General features: G+C 39.2%; 1 protein-coding gene across 1 annotated transcript; it reads left to right on the top strand.

Annotated features, from left to right (window-relative positions):
- The first annotated feature begins 1,629 nt into the window (after positions 1-1,629).
- Positions 1,630-16,324, top strand: LOC134000073 (mitochondrial adenyl nucleotide antiporter SLC25A23-like). Its single transcript, XM_062439375.1, has 11 exons — positions 1,630-1,842; positions 3,010-3,012; positions 5,667-5,790; positions 6,012-6,099; positions 7,753-7,864; positions 8,189-8,347; positions 10,613-10,765; positions 13,244-13,357; positions 15,401-15,568; positions 15,898-16,048; positions 16,143-16,324. Exons 1-11 carry the CDS (start codon positions 1,630-1,632, stop codon positions 16,322-16,324), a joined length of 1,467 nt encoding a protein of 488 aa, XP_062295359.1.
- Positions 16,325-17,789: the final 1,465 nt, after the last annotated feature.

The following is a 17,789-nucleotide window of genomic DNA, read 5'->3' as shown; positions in this document are numbered from 1 at the left end:
GGGAACAGTTAGTCTGATCTCTGATCTTTACCGACCCCCAGTGATTGCACTTAAATGTAATGTGAGTATGTCATCTCTGGTTAAGAGTGTCAGCTGAATTCTAAAATGTAGATATCTGGATAAGGCTGGATAAGGTCCATGAGCCATCAGTTAAGATCTAAGTGAAACACTGACCCTTTTAATCTCTCTCTCTCTCTCTCTCTCTCTCTCTCTCTCTCTCTCTCTCTCTCTCTCTCTCTCTCTCTCTCTCTCTCTCTCTCTCTCTCTTCTCTCTCTCTCTCTCTCTCTCTCTCTCTCTCTCTCTCTCTCTGTCCTATCCTGTGGATGCTGACCAGGCACTTGACTATCCTGTGCTGCACGTCACAGCACACAATCCCTATTATTAGTGCTATTAATAGCCAATAAGCTATCAATGGTTCATTTTACTCAGACTCTACACTGTGATCTACAGGAGTACCAACCCCAACAAACACAACCTTAACATCTGTGGTGCATTAAGTGTTCTGATCTGTCACTTAATAAAAAGTACTATAAGGGCCATTTACTATACTACGGTTATGTATGCACTACTGTGTATGTTACTTTTACTGTTTACATTGGAAAAAAAGTCCATGGCAATGCATGCAAACGTGCACTGAAGTAAAGTATATTAGTATTATAAGCAAAATGTAAGCTGTATTTTGTCAAAAGTAAAAATACTTATGTACAGAATTACCTTATTTAAAACTAAAGTCTACTTTCTTTTAAAGCAAACAATAACATTTGGATTTTTTCATATTTAATTTAGGCTTAATCATTTAACATAACACCCATTTTTGTAATATTTTAATTATAGAATATCAATCATGTCAGGTTGCTTCAATCCACACATTCACAAAAAAAAGAAAAAAGGCTTTAAAAATACTATTAGCTCAATGATGCAGACATTTTTGATTGCTATTTGTTATTAGGCTAAACTGTTTAAAGCCAGCATTAGACCTCTTCATCATCATCATCATCATCATCATCATCATCATCCCTGTGCTGGATTGCCGCGTGCGGACTGCTGTGGGCACGCGCGCGCTGAAGATCCCATACGCATCGCGTGATCCAGCGGAACCGGCGTCAGAGAGAGGAGTCAGATAGAGGCTGGATTATCATGTAGAGATATTCATATGTTTATTATTTAATCGTAGTGTTGATTTGATATTTGTATCCTTACATACAGCTTAAAATACAAAGAGTCTCAGAGGAATAGAACCTGACAGCTGTAATAGGCTCCTCGCGCGCACACAGCCTACTGCGGTAAAACTGCTCTCGAGCTGCTTCATGCGCTAGCTCCTCTTGTGACGGAAACTTTAATTCATCTGACTGAGTTATGGATTTGCGCGTGCCGCTGTGACACAGTATGTAACCGACACCGGGATTAATCTCACGAGAGCTGGTGTAAAGCACATCCATTCATCATCCATCCTTCTATCCGGGACTGAACATTCCCTCCATTCGGCGCTGCTTATGGTGTGAGGCACACAAGTGGTCCGTTCTGCAGAGGAGGACAAACCCTCACACTCTCTCCGCTTCTCACAGTGTTATGCTCGGCTGTGACATTAACAGTCGATCAGTAGAGAAAACCGGCTTTCCCTCTTTCACATGGGCGAAGACGAGGAGCGCTTCAGCTCACAGACTCACCGCGGAGGAAACGGGGAAGAAGGAGAGAGCGGAAGGTCTCTGGACCCCGAGAGAGAGAAGAGATATGCTGAGCTGTTCGAGCAGCTGGACCTAAATAAAGATGGCAGGGTGGACATCAGTGAACTGAAGATCGGGCTCGCAGCTCGTGGTTTACATGAAGGAGAGGCAGAGGAGGTGAGACATTGTTCTTATTATCCATGGGCCGGTGAAATAGAGCGTTACTCGCTGGGGAAGGTGCACATTCACACAACACATGCACCATCACCTCAAGCCTAATCTGCTCTGTCCCATTCAAATCTGCTTCATTTGCACAACAGTAGATATGCAGGGATGAAGTGGTAAATGAATACTGGGTTATCACTATGGAAACATAACTGTAATTCATTGTCCACAATGCAAGAAGTGGAAAGGTTGCAGAAATGTATAAGAGCAAATATGTAATGTGTTAAATCAATTCATCTCAATTTTACCTACAGACCCCCAGGGGTCCTAGAGGGGTTATGAGGGGTCCCCATCCAAAAGGGTTCATTTTCACATAGGTAACACAATGACAGAATGAATGACTGTTTTGGTCGTGGTTTCATACAAAAATCATATCAGATGGGGGTCCCTGCGACAAAATCATATCAAATGGGGGTCCCTGGTCTAAGTTGTGTCAGTTTACAGTTTAAAGGTCTTTTGTGTGAAAAAGTTTGAAAACCACTGTCCCAGGATACTGTTTGTAGCCTAAATACTATATGAAGTATGAGAGAAGAGAGGGGCCCTGTCTTTTTGATCTATTACATATGTACATCACCTTCATACCATATCACTCAAGTAACATGGAATAGCAATAGCTGTTATTTGTCTTCCAGGTAGGTGCAGTATATAATTTACTGTAAAATGTTGAACTGCAGCTAATTTATAAAAGCTCGATGTTGCAGTCAGGATCTACATTTTACAGCAGTGTGTTTCAGGTTTCTAGAATTTAAGAAAGATTTACACACATTATATAAATATGATCTAAAATCTGAATAAATAGCAGCCGCAGTGTTTCTCTGAGCTTCTGTATCTCTACCAAAGGGAGAGTCACTTGTTCTTGACAGGTTAGCCACCATGTAATGAGGTTGCTTGTTGCCTGGAGAGTTCATATTAACAACCCATTTTTAAAATGCCAATTTCAGCTGGTCTCTTATGAAAGAGGTACAAATCACAAACAGTTCCGAAAATAGAGCAAGATGACATCAACTTTGTTGTCGGATGCCTAGCAACAATATCCTCACAAGTTTAACCACCTGAATGCCAAATCTTCACTTTCCGTTTAAAAAAACATACAGTAAGTTCAATTTAAAGACGTGTTAGCAAGTGTTTGACGTGTATAATTTGCAGTGTTCCTGGCTCGATAAAACTTTGACATAGAATCATAGGCAGACAATATAAGACATAAAAACAGAGAGATAAAGTTCATCTTGGAAACATACAGACAGACATGCCCATTGTCTTTTTAATATTAGATATATATTTGGTATAAAAATATATTTATATTTTAGCTTCCTGCATAAAACTGATGTCTTGCTTAATCATTGGTTGTGTATGAATTCACTAAATAAAGGTTATGGTTTGTTGGTTATATACCAACAAATATATACAATATACAATACAAAGCATATTCATATATTAATAATATTATCAAATCACAATCTTTTTGTCATGAGGGGATGGACAGGAATCAGTGAGAGAGTGAGTGTTTGTATGGCAACATCTGCTTTTTTCATCAAGATTTCTCCTGTGTGTCTATGTTCAAAGGTTAGAAAGGCTTCTTGACTCACTGAACTTTCCTGATTACATTAAAAGACTTTCAGTACATCCCCTCAGTAATGTTCAATAAAGTATGAGTGCTGAAAGCAGTGTGTGGGGTTACACGATTGTTTGCTGCATTACAACCATGTCAGCCACCAACTGGATCACAGGATCTTTGTACAGAGACTGAAGGAGAAAAAAAGAGTTCCATTAGTTTGATTCTTCAAGCTTTCAAACCAAGTTTCAATTTGACAAAACACAGCTTGATGTTCTCAGTTTGTCTCCACAGATGTTGTCCCAGTGAACATTGTACGGAAGCCCATTCCGGCCATTCCTGCCCGGAAAAAATGTTAGAAAGAAAAAAAATGTAGATACTCACAATAGATACAAAATGATGAGATACAAAGTCAAAATTGTGACTGTTATAGTTTTTATGAAATGATATTGTTATAATTTTGAATTCATTTTGGTTTAGTGAGTCAAAAATCTGACTTGACAGTGACAATGAGCACACATGTACAATACCAGGACATTACCTGTTGAGACAATATTGCAACTTTACTTTCTGATTAATAATAATATATGATTCATATCATGTTAACAGCCCAATTGTCAGTACATACAACAGTTTAATATCATTGGTAGTATAGTATTTGAAACCCTTCTGCAGACTACAGAAGATAAACCGTTTCACTGCCTTTAATTAGTAATAGCACCATAAAAACAGTTTAGTCAAGTCCTTTGGGTGAGACTGTCATTTCCGTCATTAATCAACCTCTTACAGGTCAAATATTAATTTGTGTGGCCTGGTTAGAACACCATATTAGGACGGTCTGTCCCAGTTTGCAGAAGAATCGAACCCCTTTGTGGATAAATATTTTAACAGTCTATCTGTAACACAAACCTAACACTGCTGAGCTTGGCTGACAACTGATTTGTCAGTCTGACTGTCACGTTTATACTACGATCTACTTACAAAGCAGAACTGGAAGTAGGGAATAGCTCCTGTTATTCCCACTTGTTAATGAATATTCCAGTATAAGAGGGATGATTTTTACATGAACCCCATGAAAAGGTGATAGGTAGCTAAACTGAATTCACCTTCAAGGAATGTCCTCACTAACAAAGCCTAAAACTCTGCTGACTCAGCAGTAAAACATACAGAGTGGCATACAGATAATTAGTCTAAAGCATTCCTTTGACTTTTGAGGGCTCTTATGTTCAAAGGTGCTCAGGATTCCCAAGAAAAAGATCATTTACGGTATGTGAAGTAGCACCGAGCTCCAACCACAGAACAGTTTCATACATCTGAGCGTTCAGTAGCTGAAGATGGTAAATGGACTGTGCTCATATAGTGCTTTTCTTGTCTTCTGACCACCCAAAGTGCTTTTACACTACATGTCACATTCACCCATTCACACACATTCATACACCATTAGCACAGCCATTGGGAGCAATTTGGGGTTCAGTATCCTGCCCAAGGACACATTCAAAATCACATAATGTTAGGATTAAAACCTGATGAGTCAAACCTCAACCAAATTTCCCTAAAGTATGCTGTCAGGTTTCTGAGGTTTCCTGGTAACAAAGAAATAGACACATGAATGTGACTGGAAACCCAGCCTTATTTTATCATGTAACTGTGCCCACGTCTCCTCTGTTTCAGACAGCCTTTGCTATTGTGTTGCAAATTCATGTATGTTGAGTTTTGTGTCTTTCACATTAATCTACAATTTTCATCAACTACAGATTGAAATGTCCATCAAAACACAACTTTTAATAAGATTAATGCAGAGTCAGTAACAGCAGAATCCATCAGTCTCTCACCAGTAATGCCAGTCACATGTTCATGATGTGTTTATGCAACACTGACTTACAGAAAAAGCTTTAAGTGTGTGTACTTTTCCTCCCTTCTGTGTAGAAGAGCAGATGTTGCATTCTTTTTCTCTCTTTTTCTCTCTCTGTCCTAATCAAGAGAGGAGAGATTATGTTTGGAGAGAGGTAAGCTGTTGTTACATATTGACTGTCACGGGGAGCACAGTGCCTTACATCCCATCCTCCTCTCTCCTCACCTGTGTATCTGTTGCACTCTCTACACCCCTGACCCCTGTTACCTCCATGCTGTCTCCATTACCAGTACACCCTCTGCCCACTTCATTTCATCTGTACCTGTCTGTAGTCACTGCTGAGTGACTGATAGTCTCCTTCTGCACCCACAGATAGTCCTGGAGAGCGACATCAACCATGATGGTTTGTTGGATTTCCAGGAGTTTTCCCAGTACCTGCAGGCTCATGAGAGGAGGCTGTGGCTCATTTTCCACAACCTCGACCGTAACCATGATGGTGTGGGCATACTAAAAACACACACACACACACACACACACACACACACACACACACACACACACACACACACACACACACACACACACACACACACACACACACACACACACACACACACACACTGGTGAAATACACTGAATATCATCTTTCTATGAAGTGAACCAGCAGCAGACCAACGCTAATGGAGGTTAAAAAAACATTCTGTTGTGTTTTTATAGGGCGAATTGATGTGGGAGAGATTCAACACTCGCTGCACAAGCTTGGAGTGGAGGTCTCTATGGAGCAGGCCTCCAAAATACTGCAGAGGTACAATGTGTGTGTGTGTGTGTGCATGTGAGAGAGAGAGGAGAATATAAGAGAACATTTAAAAAAAGCTCTTCTTCTGCTTTTTAAAAAGAAAAGGGTAGACTGTTTCCCTCCTGGTGGCAGGAACCATTCTATTTGGGGTCCTGGAGACTCTCTTTAATGAACACATCCTCATAATCAATGACCACATAATCAATTGTACCAGCACTCCAGAAGCATCCATAGCACTGTAAAATTCTGCTTTCTAAAACTGTTATAAATCAGCTAAAAATGATGTTTTATGATGTGACAACACTGAGGTTAAGGTCTGGTTAGGTTTAGGCACAAAAACTACTTGGTTAGGTTTGGGAAAAGATCAGGGCTTGTGTTAAAATGATCACTTGAAACATGATGAGTACTGTCTTAAAGTTACACAACCTTCATTATCATGGCAACAGAGAAAAACATACTGTTACGTTTAAAAAAAAACGTCCTTACTACGTGGTTGGAAACATGACACTCATGGTTAGAAACAGAAAGCAAACAGCAGCTTTCTGCAGCAAAGTCCATTTTTGACCTTTTTGCCTCCCAACTTGCTTCTTCCTAATAAGTGAGTCACCCTATAATGTCACATCCCTGAGTCATTATTACTACAGCTGCTACATGGTGTAAATGTCACCATAGGTCATTTATACTTTTTTTTAGACCTATGCTTTACTTTTTGTTGTTAGGATGGCTGTATTTAACAGCTTAAGAAACTCACTTAACCTTGCTTTAACAGCTTGACATCATGATTTCTTTCCCTAATTTTATGAGAATTGCTTATTGGATCAATGTGTCTATGTGGTTTAGTCATATTTAAAATGGTCAAAATTTGAAAACAAATGTCTTTTTTGTGGACCCAGCATCAAATTTCTGCTTTTAATCCATTTTGAGAGAATATATTAGAGGATTATGGCAAAAATGTCTAAGTGGTGTAACCATAATAACTTTGTACCAAATAATTCAACTTGCTTAAAAACAGTAAATTCTCAATAAAACACCATATCAACTAGTTTGGCATGATCTTACATTATAACTTTTTATATTAAATAAAGGTAATGGAATACAATTGTTCTAAATATTACATTTCATCTGGGTTACCATGGAGATCAGGAAACATTTACATGTTTTAAATGAAGTCATTATTAGTATAAGTCCACTTAAATACACTGTAGGTGATAAAATATGTGAATATTGATCATTCTTTTGTGGTTACACCATTTGACATTTTCAGGAGCATTCAATCTTACTTTTGGTTAAAAAAAAATGGTGCAAATGTCATTTCAAATGATTTTGATTAAGACATTTTTAAACATATTTTTGTATTTTTCATCTTGCTAACCCTGATTTGTCATTGACCCTATTAACATGATTTTGAACTGATGGCGTGCTCCAGAAGAAGAAGTACTTGTATTTTGAATGCCGATGTGAGGTTACCCAGAAGTTGCCAAGATACCTTCCTTTGTGACCATTATTGGATAGCAGACTGACCATCCAACCCTTTAGTACCTGATATTCTGATTACAGACATTGACAGACTTGAGGTGACTGATAGTGTTTAAAAGCAGGAAGCTGTAAGCTGTAAGTGATCTGCTGATGGCACTGTATATGTTCTAATTTTCTCTCCCCCAGTATGGACAGAGATGGCACTATGACCATTGACTGGATGGAATGGCGAGATCACTTCCTGTTCAATCCTCTCCACAACATGGAGGAGATTGTCCACCACTGGAAACACTCCCATGTGAGTCATCATATTCCAGTTCTAGTTAAAAACAGTAATAATATCCTGACAGTAACATTAATCACACTTCTGCAAACAGGAGCATGATATTTAAAACATAATTAAATCAATGAATACATAAAAAATACATAAGTAGTTTTTGCATTCATCCATAACTTTAATTATAAAGAACAATGTTAGATTGTGGAGTCTTTAGTCATTTGGTACATATGGTAGGTAGTGGTAAAGAAGATGAGTGTAGAGTCATTTTTTTCTTAATTTCACAAAATAGCAGATTAAAGGTGAAATACTGACTTTCATTTTCATTTCCAATGTTGTTACAAGATGTTTGACATCGGGGAACATCTGACGGTGCCAGATGAGTTCTCAGAACGGGAGCGGCGATCGGGTCTGGTGTGGCGGCAGCTGGTTGCTGGAGCGATGGCAGGGGCGGTGTCCCGGACAGGAACTGCCCCTCTGGACCGCCTCAAAGTCTTTCTACAGGTGTGCTGTTTCACTTTCACTGTCATAAATACACAGGGAAGTTTTCAAGCATTGTAATGTAAATTATATATTGTAAATGATGTAATGTGCCTTTACCTGACATGCTGCCCCCCCCCCCCCCCCCCACACACACACACACACACTGCCTTTGAAGTTCGGGACCGTCTCAAAGTGCATGCATAATGGCCAAAGGAGCTTTTATTTATAGATGGTTCTGACTAACTTTACATTCCTAGGAGTGGGTTGGTGGTCCTTTATTCAGCTCCTTCTCACTACATGTGAAAGTCTCGCTGAGCAGGACACTGAACCCCAAATTGCTTCAAGTATGTGTAGGGAACACATTTTTCAAGCTGCTTTGGACATGTATCACTGACAAAATAAACATAAATACAGTTTAATGGCAACAGCTATATCAACGTATGAGCTATATTCATGTGCATTGAGTGATAATAGCGATGGGTAGAAGTGGCAGAAGGTTCAGTCTAGCAGTACATTCTATTTTTTCTGGTATTCCTTCTGAGTTCCTTCCCAATATCTAATTCCTGTGTAAAACTGACAAACAGCTTACTGAAACACAATTATATCTGACTTATGCTTTACTTTAACACGTCTTCAACATATTCTGTACTGCACATATCTATACTTCATAATCCATATTATATTGATATTGTGATGTTTTATAGATATCGTCTTAGATTTGAATATGGTAATATGGTGATATGCTGATATTTTAAAGACTGCATTACAGTGCAAATGTAATTTTCTGAGTTTAACAAACTGTTCTATTATCTGTCTTTATCAACTTAGTCATTATATCCACATTACTGATGATTATTTATAACAAATCTCAATGTGTAAATATTTTGTGAAAGCATTGATAGTCATCCCTACAATACAATCAAAATATCGATATCTAGGTATTTGGTCAAAAATATTGTGATATTTGATTCCGCCCATATGGCCCAGCCCTAACTGTGAACATACTGCACATGCCCTGATAATATTTTGCACATTCCTGATCAAAACTGAACAGATCTAAACTCATCATATTATATCCAAGTTTTCATATTCATATTCTAATGTTGATTTGTCACTTTTGGAGTACTTGGCTGTTTTTGTCCTTGCACTATGTTCATAGTTAAACATCATCAGACCAAAGTAAAGTGCTTGTATGTCAAAACCTAGTTTGCAATAAACCTGCTTCTCATTCTGACTGAGAAATAAAGTACTGCTGGACATTTACATAACAGCTGGAACAGTCGTATATCTATCAACTGTTAGTTTATGTAATGTTGTGACAAACATCACCCTGGAGTCTGACGCTCATGCTGTCCTCCAAATGTTGAACTGATATTCACAGAGTACATGGTGGGCAGTTCAGGTGGGTGGTTGGAGCATTCCAGCAAAAACACAACACATGGTTGGTTCTGCCTATTTAGAAAGAAGCCATTTTAATTACAGGAGTGCCTGAAAACCTTGCACTACAATTACTTTACCAGAAGTGTGGTTTAATTGAATTTTAAGAGTGTCAAAATAACCCTAATCAATATTCTTATATTAATAATGGATAACAAGATGTTATTGAAAGGATTACTTTGTCTCTCCGTCTCAAGAAAACTGTATTTATTAAGTTATGGAAGTGGGTCAAATATCTAAAACACCTCTAAATATGTAAAGCCCCTTTAATTTGATTTGATATAGATGTGTATGTTGAACCCCTTTTTCTTTTCTTTGAAATATGTAATTTTATTTAATATTTTATAACCTGTTATGCACATACTTAATCTCTCCCAAACTGTATGAAGCTTATACATCTTGAAAATGTATGCATAGCAGAAGATATGATACTACCAGTTTGATGATGTATTATTATCTGCAGTCCAAAAACAGTTATCAACCAACTCTGCAGTTCCTCTCAGCTCTACAGAGCTTTATAATGTGTTTGAGCGCACTGCTTTAGTTGTGTGACATGTAACTTTACTAATTAAATTCCCTCTCTTGCAGGCAGCTAAGTGATGCATTTTGAGCAACCAAGGACTTTTTAAAACTAGGCAAACATTGTTGCATAAATGAACATTCTGGGACCTTGCAAATGTTGTTGTGTGGACAACATGTCGGCACATGTCCTCTCTGTATTCTGGGGTTGGATGTACACACGACCCATCATCTTTGTCTCACCACAGAGTCCTGCCATCAAACCTACAGCAACATTTCCAACATAGCACATGCACAAGTCAACTGACCTGGCAGTGTTTGTGTGTCAAGGTACATGGATCTGCGTCGCAGGGGAAGAATCTGTGGTCGGGGCTGAGGGGGATGGTGAAGGAAGGAGGCGTCTTAGCACTCTGGAGAGGAAATGGCATCAATGTCCTGAAGATTGCCCCTGAATCTGCCATTAAGTTTATGGCGTATGAACAGGTCAGTACACTTTAATCAATCAAAGACAAAGTAAAAATGTGTCTGGCAGCCTGCTCAGTCATTGTGGAATGTCAATATAGAAATGATTGTTCCTTTTGGGGACAGACCCAGTGGCTCCCCTGTGTCAGATAAAGTTAAAGAATTCTGCATCATTTTCAATTTGTTTTTTATTCACGTTCACATCACGTTAATCAAACTGTCTGTCTGGGGCCTCATGCAATCAGCACTCATGCACACAGATTTGTTTATTGGTCTTTAAATTGCACCTATGAGTTATTTATGATCATTCATCAGACTTCTTGTACTCAGAATTCTCTTCAGTTTGTTAAATTTACAAATGGTCCAGACCTGTCGTATATGTCATAAATAAATCTGGTAACAAACACTTTTTACACATTTACATTTCTAATGTACTAATGTGAATTATATATTTATTCATAATTTGAGTTTAAATATGTATGATAGGGTTAGGGTTAGGTTTAAAAAATGAATATACAAGTAAAACAGACATAATACAAAATGTATATCCTATTTATATCATATTTCTGTTTCCTATTATCATCATGGCTGCCAATTTATTTAAAAGGTTTTTTGATTTTATGATTTTTATTGGCATATTTTGGTGCAGCAGCTCCTACATTTCCATAGTAGTAAGGAAACTTCTTACTGCGACAGCTGCCTCTGAGTCTCTGCAGTTCTTTAGTATCAGCCACCAACTGTCTAGTATCATGTTGTGTTGCAGCTGAGTCTGTCAGTCAAGTCAAGTCAAGTCAATTTATTTATAGATATGATTATTATTCAATTGCACTTGCACAATTAGTCTCAACACTATTGCCCCTTACAGAGAGAGAAACCAACCTCAGCCCTGGTTAAACTGCTTAACTCCTGAAGTTAAGCAGGGATGTAGGAGAGATGAACAAAAGTGGAAAAAAGATAAAGTAATGTGTCTTACCAGCATCCTTCTGATCAAATATCAAAAGTGTGTCAAAGCAGAGAGAACCAAATATTTTGCTGATATCATCTCCAAACATGCCCATAGGCGTCCTATTTCATACAATAACTACAGCCCTCAACCCTGCAGTCCCAAATAGTCATAAAGCAACACTGGATACTTGTGAATATTTCCTAAAATCCATCATCAGTAAAATCAACACTATTCAATCTCAGATCTCACCGCCCACCCACGATCTGTCAAGCTCAGGCTCCTCAGTCCTCACCAACTTTAAACTGATTTGTCTCTCCTCACACATATTACCTCACATATATGAACCCTACTACTCTTCCTTTTTAAAATATTTTGTCTATTCATTTTCACAGAACAAATCATAGCAACAAAAACATATACAAGACATACATAGGCATGTTTTTAAAAAAAAAAGTAATGAAAATGAAAGGACGAGTGAACAAGAGAAATCAGAGGAGAAATTGGAGCGATACATTAATAGGTATATAGATAAGTAGACAAATGAATAGAAAATAAGTTGAAATGACATTTGAGCTGCCAGTTATACAGGATGCTTTAGAGTGCTATACATTGACTTACAGCAAAGGCCGTAAGAGGGTAAATAGATGAATTATTCATCAGATTCCCACCTCATCCAGGGAGGCAAGGAATGAATCCCAGATAGCCAAAATGGTTTTATTGACTGAGTTCTCTAAAACTTGTGTCCTTGCAATTGTACTTCTACATGTTCTTTAGACATCATTCCTTCATGCTTATCTAAGAAAGTGCTGGACACTTGACAGACTTAAGCATGTTGTTGGCATCTAGAGATATACCCTTCAGTGGTTTGCCTATGACCTCCAAGACCAATCAGCCACTGTTAGAAATAACAATGTTTCCTCCTCTGCACACATCTCATGTGGAGTACCACAAGGCTCCATATTAGGCCCAATTTAGTTTTCCCTGCATGTGCTTCTTTTGAGATATAGATAAATATAACATCTCCTACCACTGTTATGCTGATGACACCCAGCTGTACCTCCCACTGAATCCATGTGATCCATGCAATGTTAGCTCCCTACTAAATTGCATTGAGGATGTAACGTCCTGGATGGCAAAAAGCCTCCTCCTGTTAAACCAGAATCAAACTGGTCTTTGGCCTAGCAGACAACTAGGCAACCACAATCAATACCGTTGGGCCACTCCCCCAATCTCTGATTCTGGTTTATAATTCAACAAATTAACCAAGTTGTTGGTACTGGCTTCTTTCATCTCAGAACACTTGCAAAGTTAAGATCATTCCTACCTATTGATGATTGATTGGAGTGTAACATCACCTGTAGACTTATATTCTCCTCTTATTGCTTTGTGCAAGAACAAATAGAAGATAAAAATAAAAGTCATGCATGAGGCCCACTGTCCTGTTTATATCTCTGCACTCTCTCATGTTGTATGGTATCACTATCACACTTCTGTGGCCCACTAACAATCTCCTCCCATGGCTCCCCCTCCTGTTCCTTATTCTCTCTCTCTAGATTAAGTGGGTGATTCGAGGCAGTAAAGAGGGTGGAACTTTAAGGGTACAAGAGAGGTTCATTGCTGGTTCACTGGCAGGAGCCACCGCCCAGACCATCATCTACCCCATGGAGGTCAGTCAGTAGCCTACCATTATTATACATTTATTTATATCAGGGACCATGTACAAAATACATTCATCTCAAAAAGAGAAAACATGCTCTGCACTACTTCATAGGAATAAACACATAACAGAATATAAATATCAAAATACATATATCAAAGTTATAAAAAACTTTAACTTCACGAGAGAAAATGTGGAAGCCTGTGCAAGTTTTCAGATTGGCGGGGAGCTTATTCCATTCTTTCATGGCTTTGAAGGAAAATTGCATATTGTGCAGAAGTGGAGCCTCGTTTAGGGACACTATGTAATGGGTGGAGGTGGTAGGACCCAATAGCAGCACAAACACCACAGGTATAGTTGATAATGAACTTTATTGTAGATTGATGGCAGGTGTGGTGGTGAACAGGAGAACATCTAGGTACAGTTCATTAGGCATAAGATCAGGACCATATGCACCCACGAAGACAAACAGCGATAACAAAGCAGGACTGATGGGAATTCACACTGCAAAATCCAAGCACAGGAACGCCAGACAGCCACAGGGACAGGCAGAACAATCTGGCCATGAGTGAGTGAACAGGAAAAGCATAGCCTTGATTACTGATGAGGTGCAGCTGAGTGCCCAGATGAACAGAGTTGGCTGATGAGGTGGGTGTGGATGACTGGCAGGAGTGGAGCAGAGTTGGGGTAAGTGGAAATTTATCAGAGTGGCAGGTAATAGGAAGAGCAGAAACTGTGACACCCTACAATTTCCCTGTGAAGCAGACCTTGAAGCTCTGCTCATTTGCTCATAGTGGAGCTGAACAAACCTCTTCAATGGTGGAGGAGCAGCATTATAAAAACTCTTATGCACTAAACAGATGTCTGAATACAAAATTACATTTTCAAAGCTTAACATTTTAGGTTTTTTATAAATTCTTTACTGACATAAACATGAAATGTTGAAATTTATGTTTATTCCTCATTCATTTGTTGTTGATTAATTTCATTCATGGGGCGGCTGCGGCTCAGGAGGTAGAGCGGTCGTCCTCCAATTGAAAGATTGGCGGTTCAATTCCCGGCTCCGCCAGTCCACATGTGTCCTTGGGCAAGACACTTATGCCAACGGTGTATGAACGCGAGTGAATGGTTAACTTCCTCCTGATGTGCAGGTTGGCACCCTGCATGGTAGCTCCTGCCATCAGTGTATGAATGTGTGTGAATGGGTGAATGAAATGTAGTGTAAAGCGCTTTGAGTGGTCGTAAAGACTAGAAAGGCGCTTATATAAGTACAGTCCATTCAGTCCATTCATGTTTCCTTTATCTGGTTCTTTTCTCTGTTATTTTATATTTTATAATGTCTTTAGATCTAGATGAGCTAAGATGGGGCTGAAAGACAGACAGCATTTCATGCCACTGTTTCATGAGCTAAATAACAGTATTTTGTATTGTATTCAGTGTTAAACTGATACAAATCAATTTCTGGTTTAAACCAGCACAGTGACAACAAGTGTCTGATGTGTGAGAAAATAGAACCAAGAAACAGCATATGATGAAGTACACTGTACAAACTAGACACCACATGTGCATCCATACATTGTAAAAGGTGAAATGCTATTATGCTGTAGAGAAGTAACAACACTGAACGCACAAGACGCACCCCATCTCACTTCACCTTACTCTGAAGCTTCCAATACATGGAACAACACTAGAAAATAGAAGGATTGAGGTAAAAAAAAAAAAAAAAAAATGAGGATTGGTAGCAGAAGGCAAAATTGTTAAATTACCAGTGGATATACATTCCAGTCTTCACCCATGGCCATCAACTCTGGGTAGTGACATAAAGAATGAGATACATAAACAGGGTGTCTGGGCTCACCTTTATGGACAGGGTAAGGAGTCTGGATATCTGGAAGGAGCTCATAGAACCTGGTGTTGAGTTGAGCCATCTGCCTCCATCTGGAAGTTTTCTAGGCATGTCCAGTTGAAGAATACAATCTTGCTTGTCACTCTCTTAACCATTTATTTATTGCATTCCTTCCTTTCATGTTTTCTGTCTCTGTCTGTTGGGTAGGTGCTGAAGACTCGTCTTACATTAAGGAAGACGGGGCAATACTCAGGGATGGCTGATTGTGCCAGACATATCCTGAAGACGGAAGGAGTCCGGGCTTTCTACAGGGGCTACCTGCCAAATACACTGGGCATAATCCCCTATGCTGGCATCGACTTGGCTGTGTATGAGGTGTGTGTACATATGTGGAAAGGCCACCGACTGGTTCTGGAATATGTAGGCCAAAGATCAAAGATGAGGAGAGAGCCATAGCTTTTTACTCAAACACGAGGAAGTGGAGCATTTGTTGAGACCATTTTTAGTCATGGATAAATCCACATTTGGTGTTCTAGTGAGTATTTCTGGCAGCAGGATGGTGTGTGTGGGATTGAGTCAAAATAAACTACAGCTTGTGTGTTCATGTCATCCAGTCCATTTTTCATTTTTCCTCTTATAATTCTCCTTTTTCTCCAATCTTCTCCCTTATTTTCTCAACCCTTCCTCACTGCTCATCCTCTCAGACTCTGAAGAACTACTGGCTCCAGAGGTACTGTGTAGATACGGCAGATCCAGGTGTGTTGGTCCTGCTGGGCTGCGGTACCATCTCCAGCACATGCGGCCAGCTGGCTTCCTATCCCCTCGCTCTCATTCGCACACGCATGCAGGCTCAAGGTGAGATATACTGTACATTGAGTAAACAGTCATCCAACAATGATTCTGCTTCTTATATGAGCCTCTGTGACCTTCATTCTTCTTCCTCTGTCAGCCCTAAATGAAGGTAACCCAAAGCTGACCATGGTGGGCCAGTTCAAATACATCATATCCCATGAAGGCGTGCCGGGCCTGTATCGTGGTATCACCCCCAACTTTCTCAAAGTCATTCCTGCTGTCAGCATCTCCTATGTTGTGTACGAGCACATGAAGAAAGTCCTTGGAGTGGGTTATTAGACTGAGACAAAAAAGAGGGATGACCATACAAAAAGAAAAGGACAGACAAGGCAAAGACTCATCGTGCTTGTGAGCAGAAGCAGAGGAGCAGTGATGATGTGGGATGCAGGTCCTCACACCTCTGAGGAAAATGAAGGAAAGTCCAGGAAGAGGAAAGAAAAGAAAAACTCCATGTTACAGATGGGCATGGTATAGCCTCATGTTACACTTACTGTTGACACAGTCAGGTTCAAACTTGTGTAGCTTACAGGCAGCATGCTGTTAGATCACATTAATTTCTGCAATTTGGAGAAGAGAATAAGGTAAATGTTTTCCCTCTTTAACACAGTAATGCTACATACATACATTCAACACAAGGCAAAGTTCATTGGTATAAAAATCTCTCAACAACAAGACAAATCATAGTGCAAATAGTCAAACAATCAAAACAGTTGATCATCAGTGCATGTTTAAACCAGGATCAGGTTCACATCACTTTCTGAAATACTACTTTTGATGTCTGGAAAAAAAACAGGGTTTACTTTTCATACAATTTATGAAATTTTCAAATTCACCAAAAAAGATTCAAATTCACCAAACATCTTACCAAACAGTCAGACAGAAAATGGTAAAGCATAAAAAAATACAAGGAGAAAATACTCTGAGTGCCAGTTTGAGGACTGCATCCATGTTCCAAGGCTTATCAGATGACAAAGCACTGCGTAGTGTTTCATAATTCCACGCGTGGCATTACATTGTGTTGAGCCTACTGACATCTCTGCATGTTTTGGATAGAGCCCTCAGGACCCCCACTATATCAATGCACTGAATGAATGAAGTGCTGATGTTGGTCTGAACACAGCCCCTGAAAACTTGGTTTTAAATATTTAGCAATCTCAAAAACATGACATATTAATGACTACACAAACAACAATCAACTTAACTACTCTGCAGCATTTGTGAGGGTGTGGTTTTATCACATTTGATGTATAGTGACCTCAACCCACCAACTGTCATCAGATTTTAATTTCAAATGTTGCTAATTCCTGATTGGTGCATGATGGTACATGACATCACTTTTTTTTTCCAAATGAGCCATGCCTTCTTTAAACCAGTGAGAAGAGCATCAAGAAAAACATAAATATAGAATTTATTATGTGAAATCAAAGTCTAGATACTTTCAAACAGTGAGTGGCTGCTGCTGCTGCTGCCTCTGTTTATTTCCAATATGAACAGGTGCACCACAGAAGTTGGTGGGAGTAGCAAGGAGAAATGTGTTCCTAATTTGACTCTGCAGCTAGACACAGTAACCACAGAAACCACTCCCAGTAAAAGACTGAGGAGCTTATTGTACTAGTTTAAGTTTACTGAATCTCTACACTAGTTCACCTAAATGGTCCTGGACAAACAAGCCTTAGCTAGTCATGGTGGGGGAGTTGCACCATGTTGCCAGCTATTCAAAATACAGAACAATGATGCACTATTT

Source organism: Scomber scombrus, chromosome 18 (assembly GCF_963691925.1).
Source record: "Scomber scombrus chromosome 18, fScoSco1.1, whole genome shotgun sequence".
Taxonomy (NCBI): Eukaryota; Metazoa; Chordata; class Actinopteri; order Scombriformes; family Scombridae; genus Scomber; species Scomber scombrus.
The sequence above is the reverse complement of the archived record's forward strand: the minus strand, read 5'-3'. Positions and strand labels throughout refer to the sequence as shown.

Excerpts from the sequence above, each read along its gene's own strand:
- LOC134000073 (XM_062439375.1), top strand. The coding sequence starts at position 1,630 with ATGGGCGAAGACGAGGAGCGCTTCAGCTCACAGACTCACCGCGGAGGA. Across the intron at positions 6,100-7,752 it reads GCCTCCAAAATACTGCAGAG|TATGGACAGAGATGGCACTA; the intron begins GTACAATGTGTG and ends TCTCTCCCCCAG. Across the intron at positions 13,358-15,400 it reads CCATCATCTACCCCATGGAG|GTGCTGAAGACTCGTCTTAC; the intron begins GTCAGTCAGTAG and ends TCTGTTGGGTAG.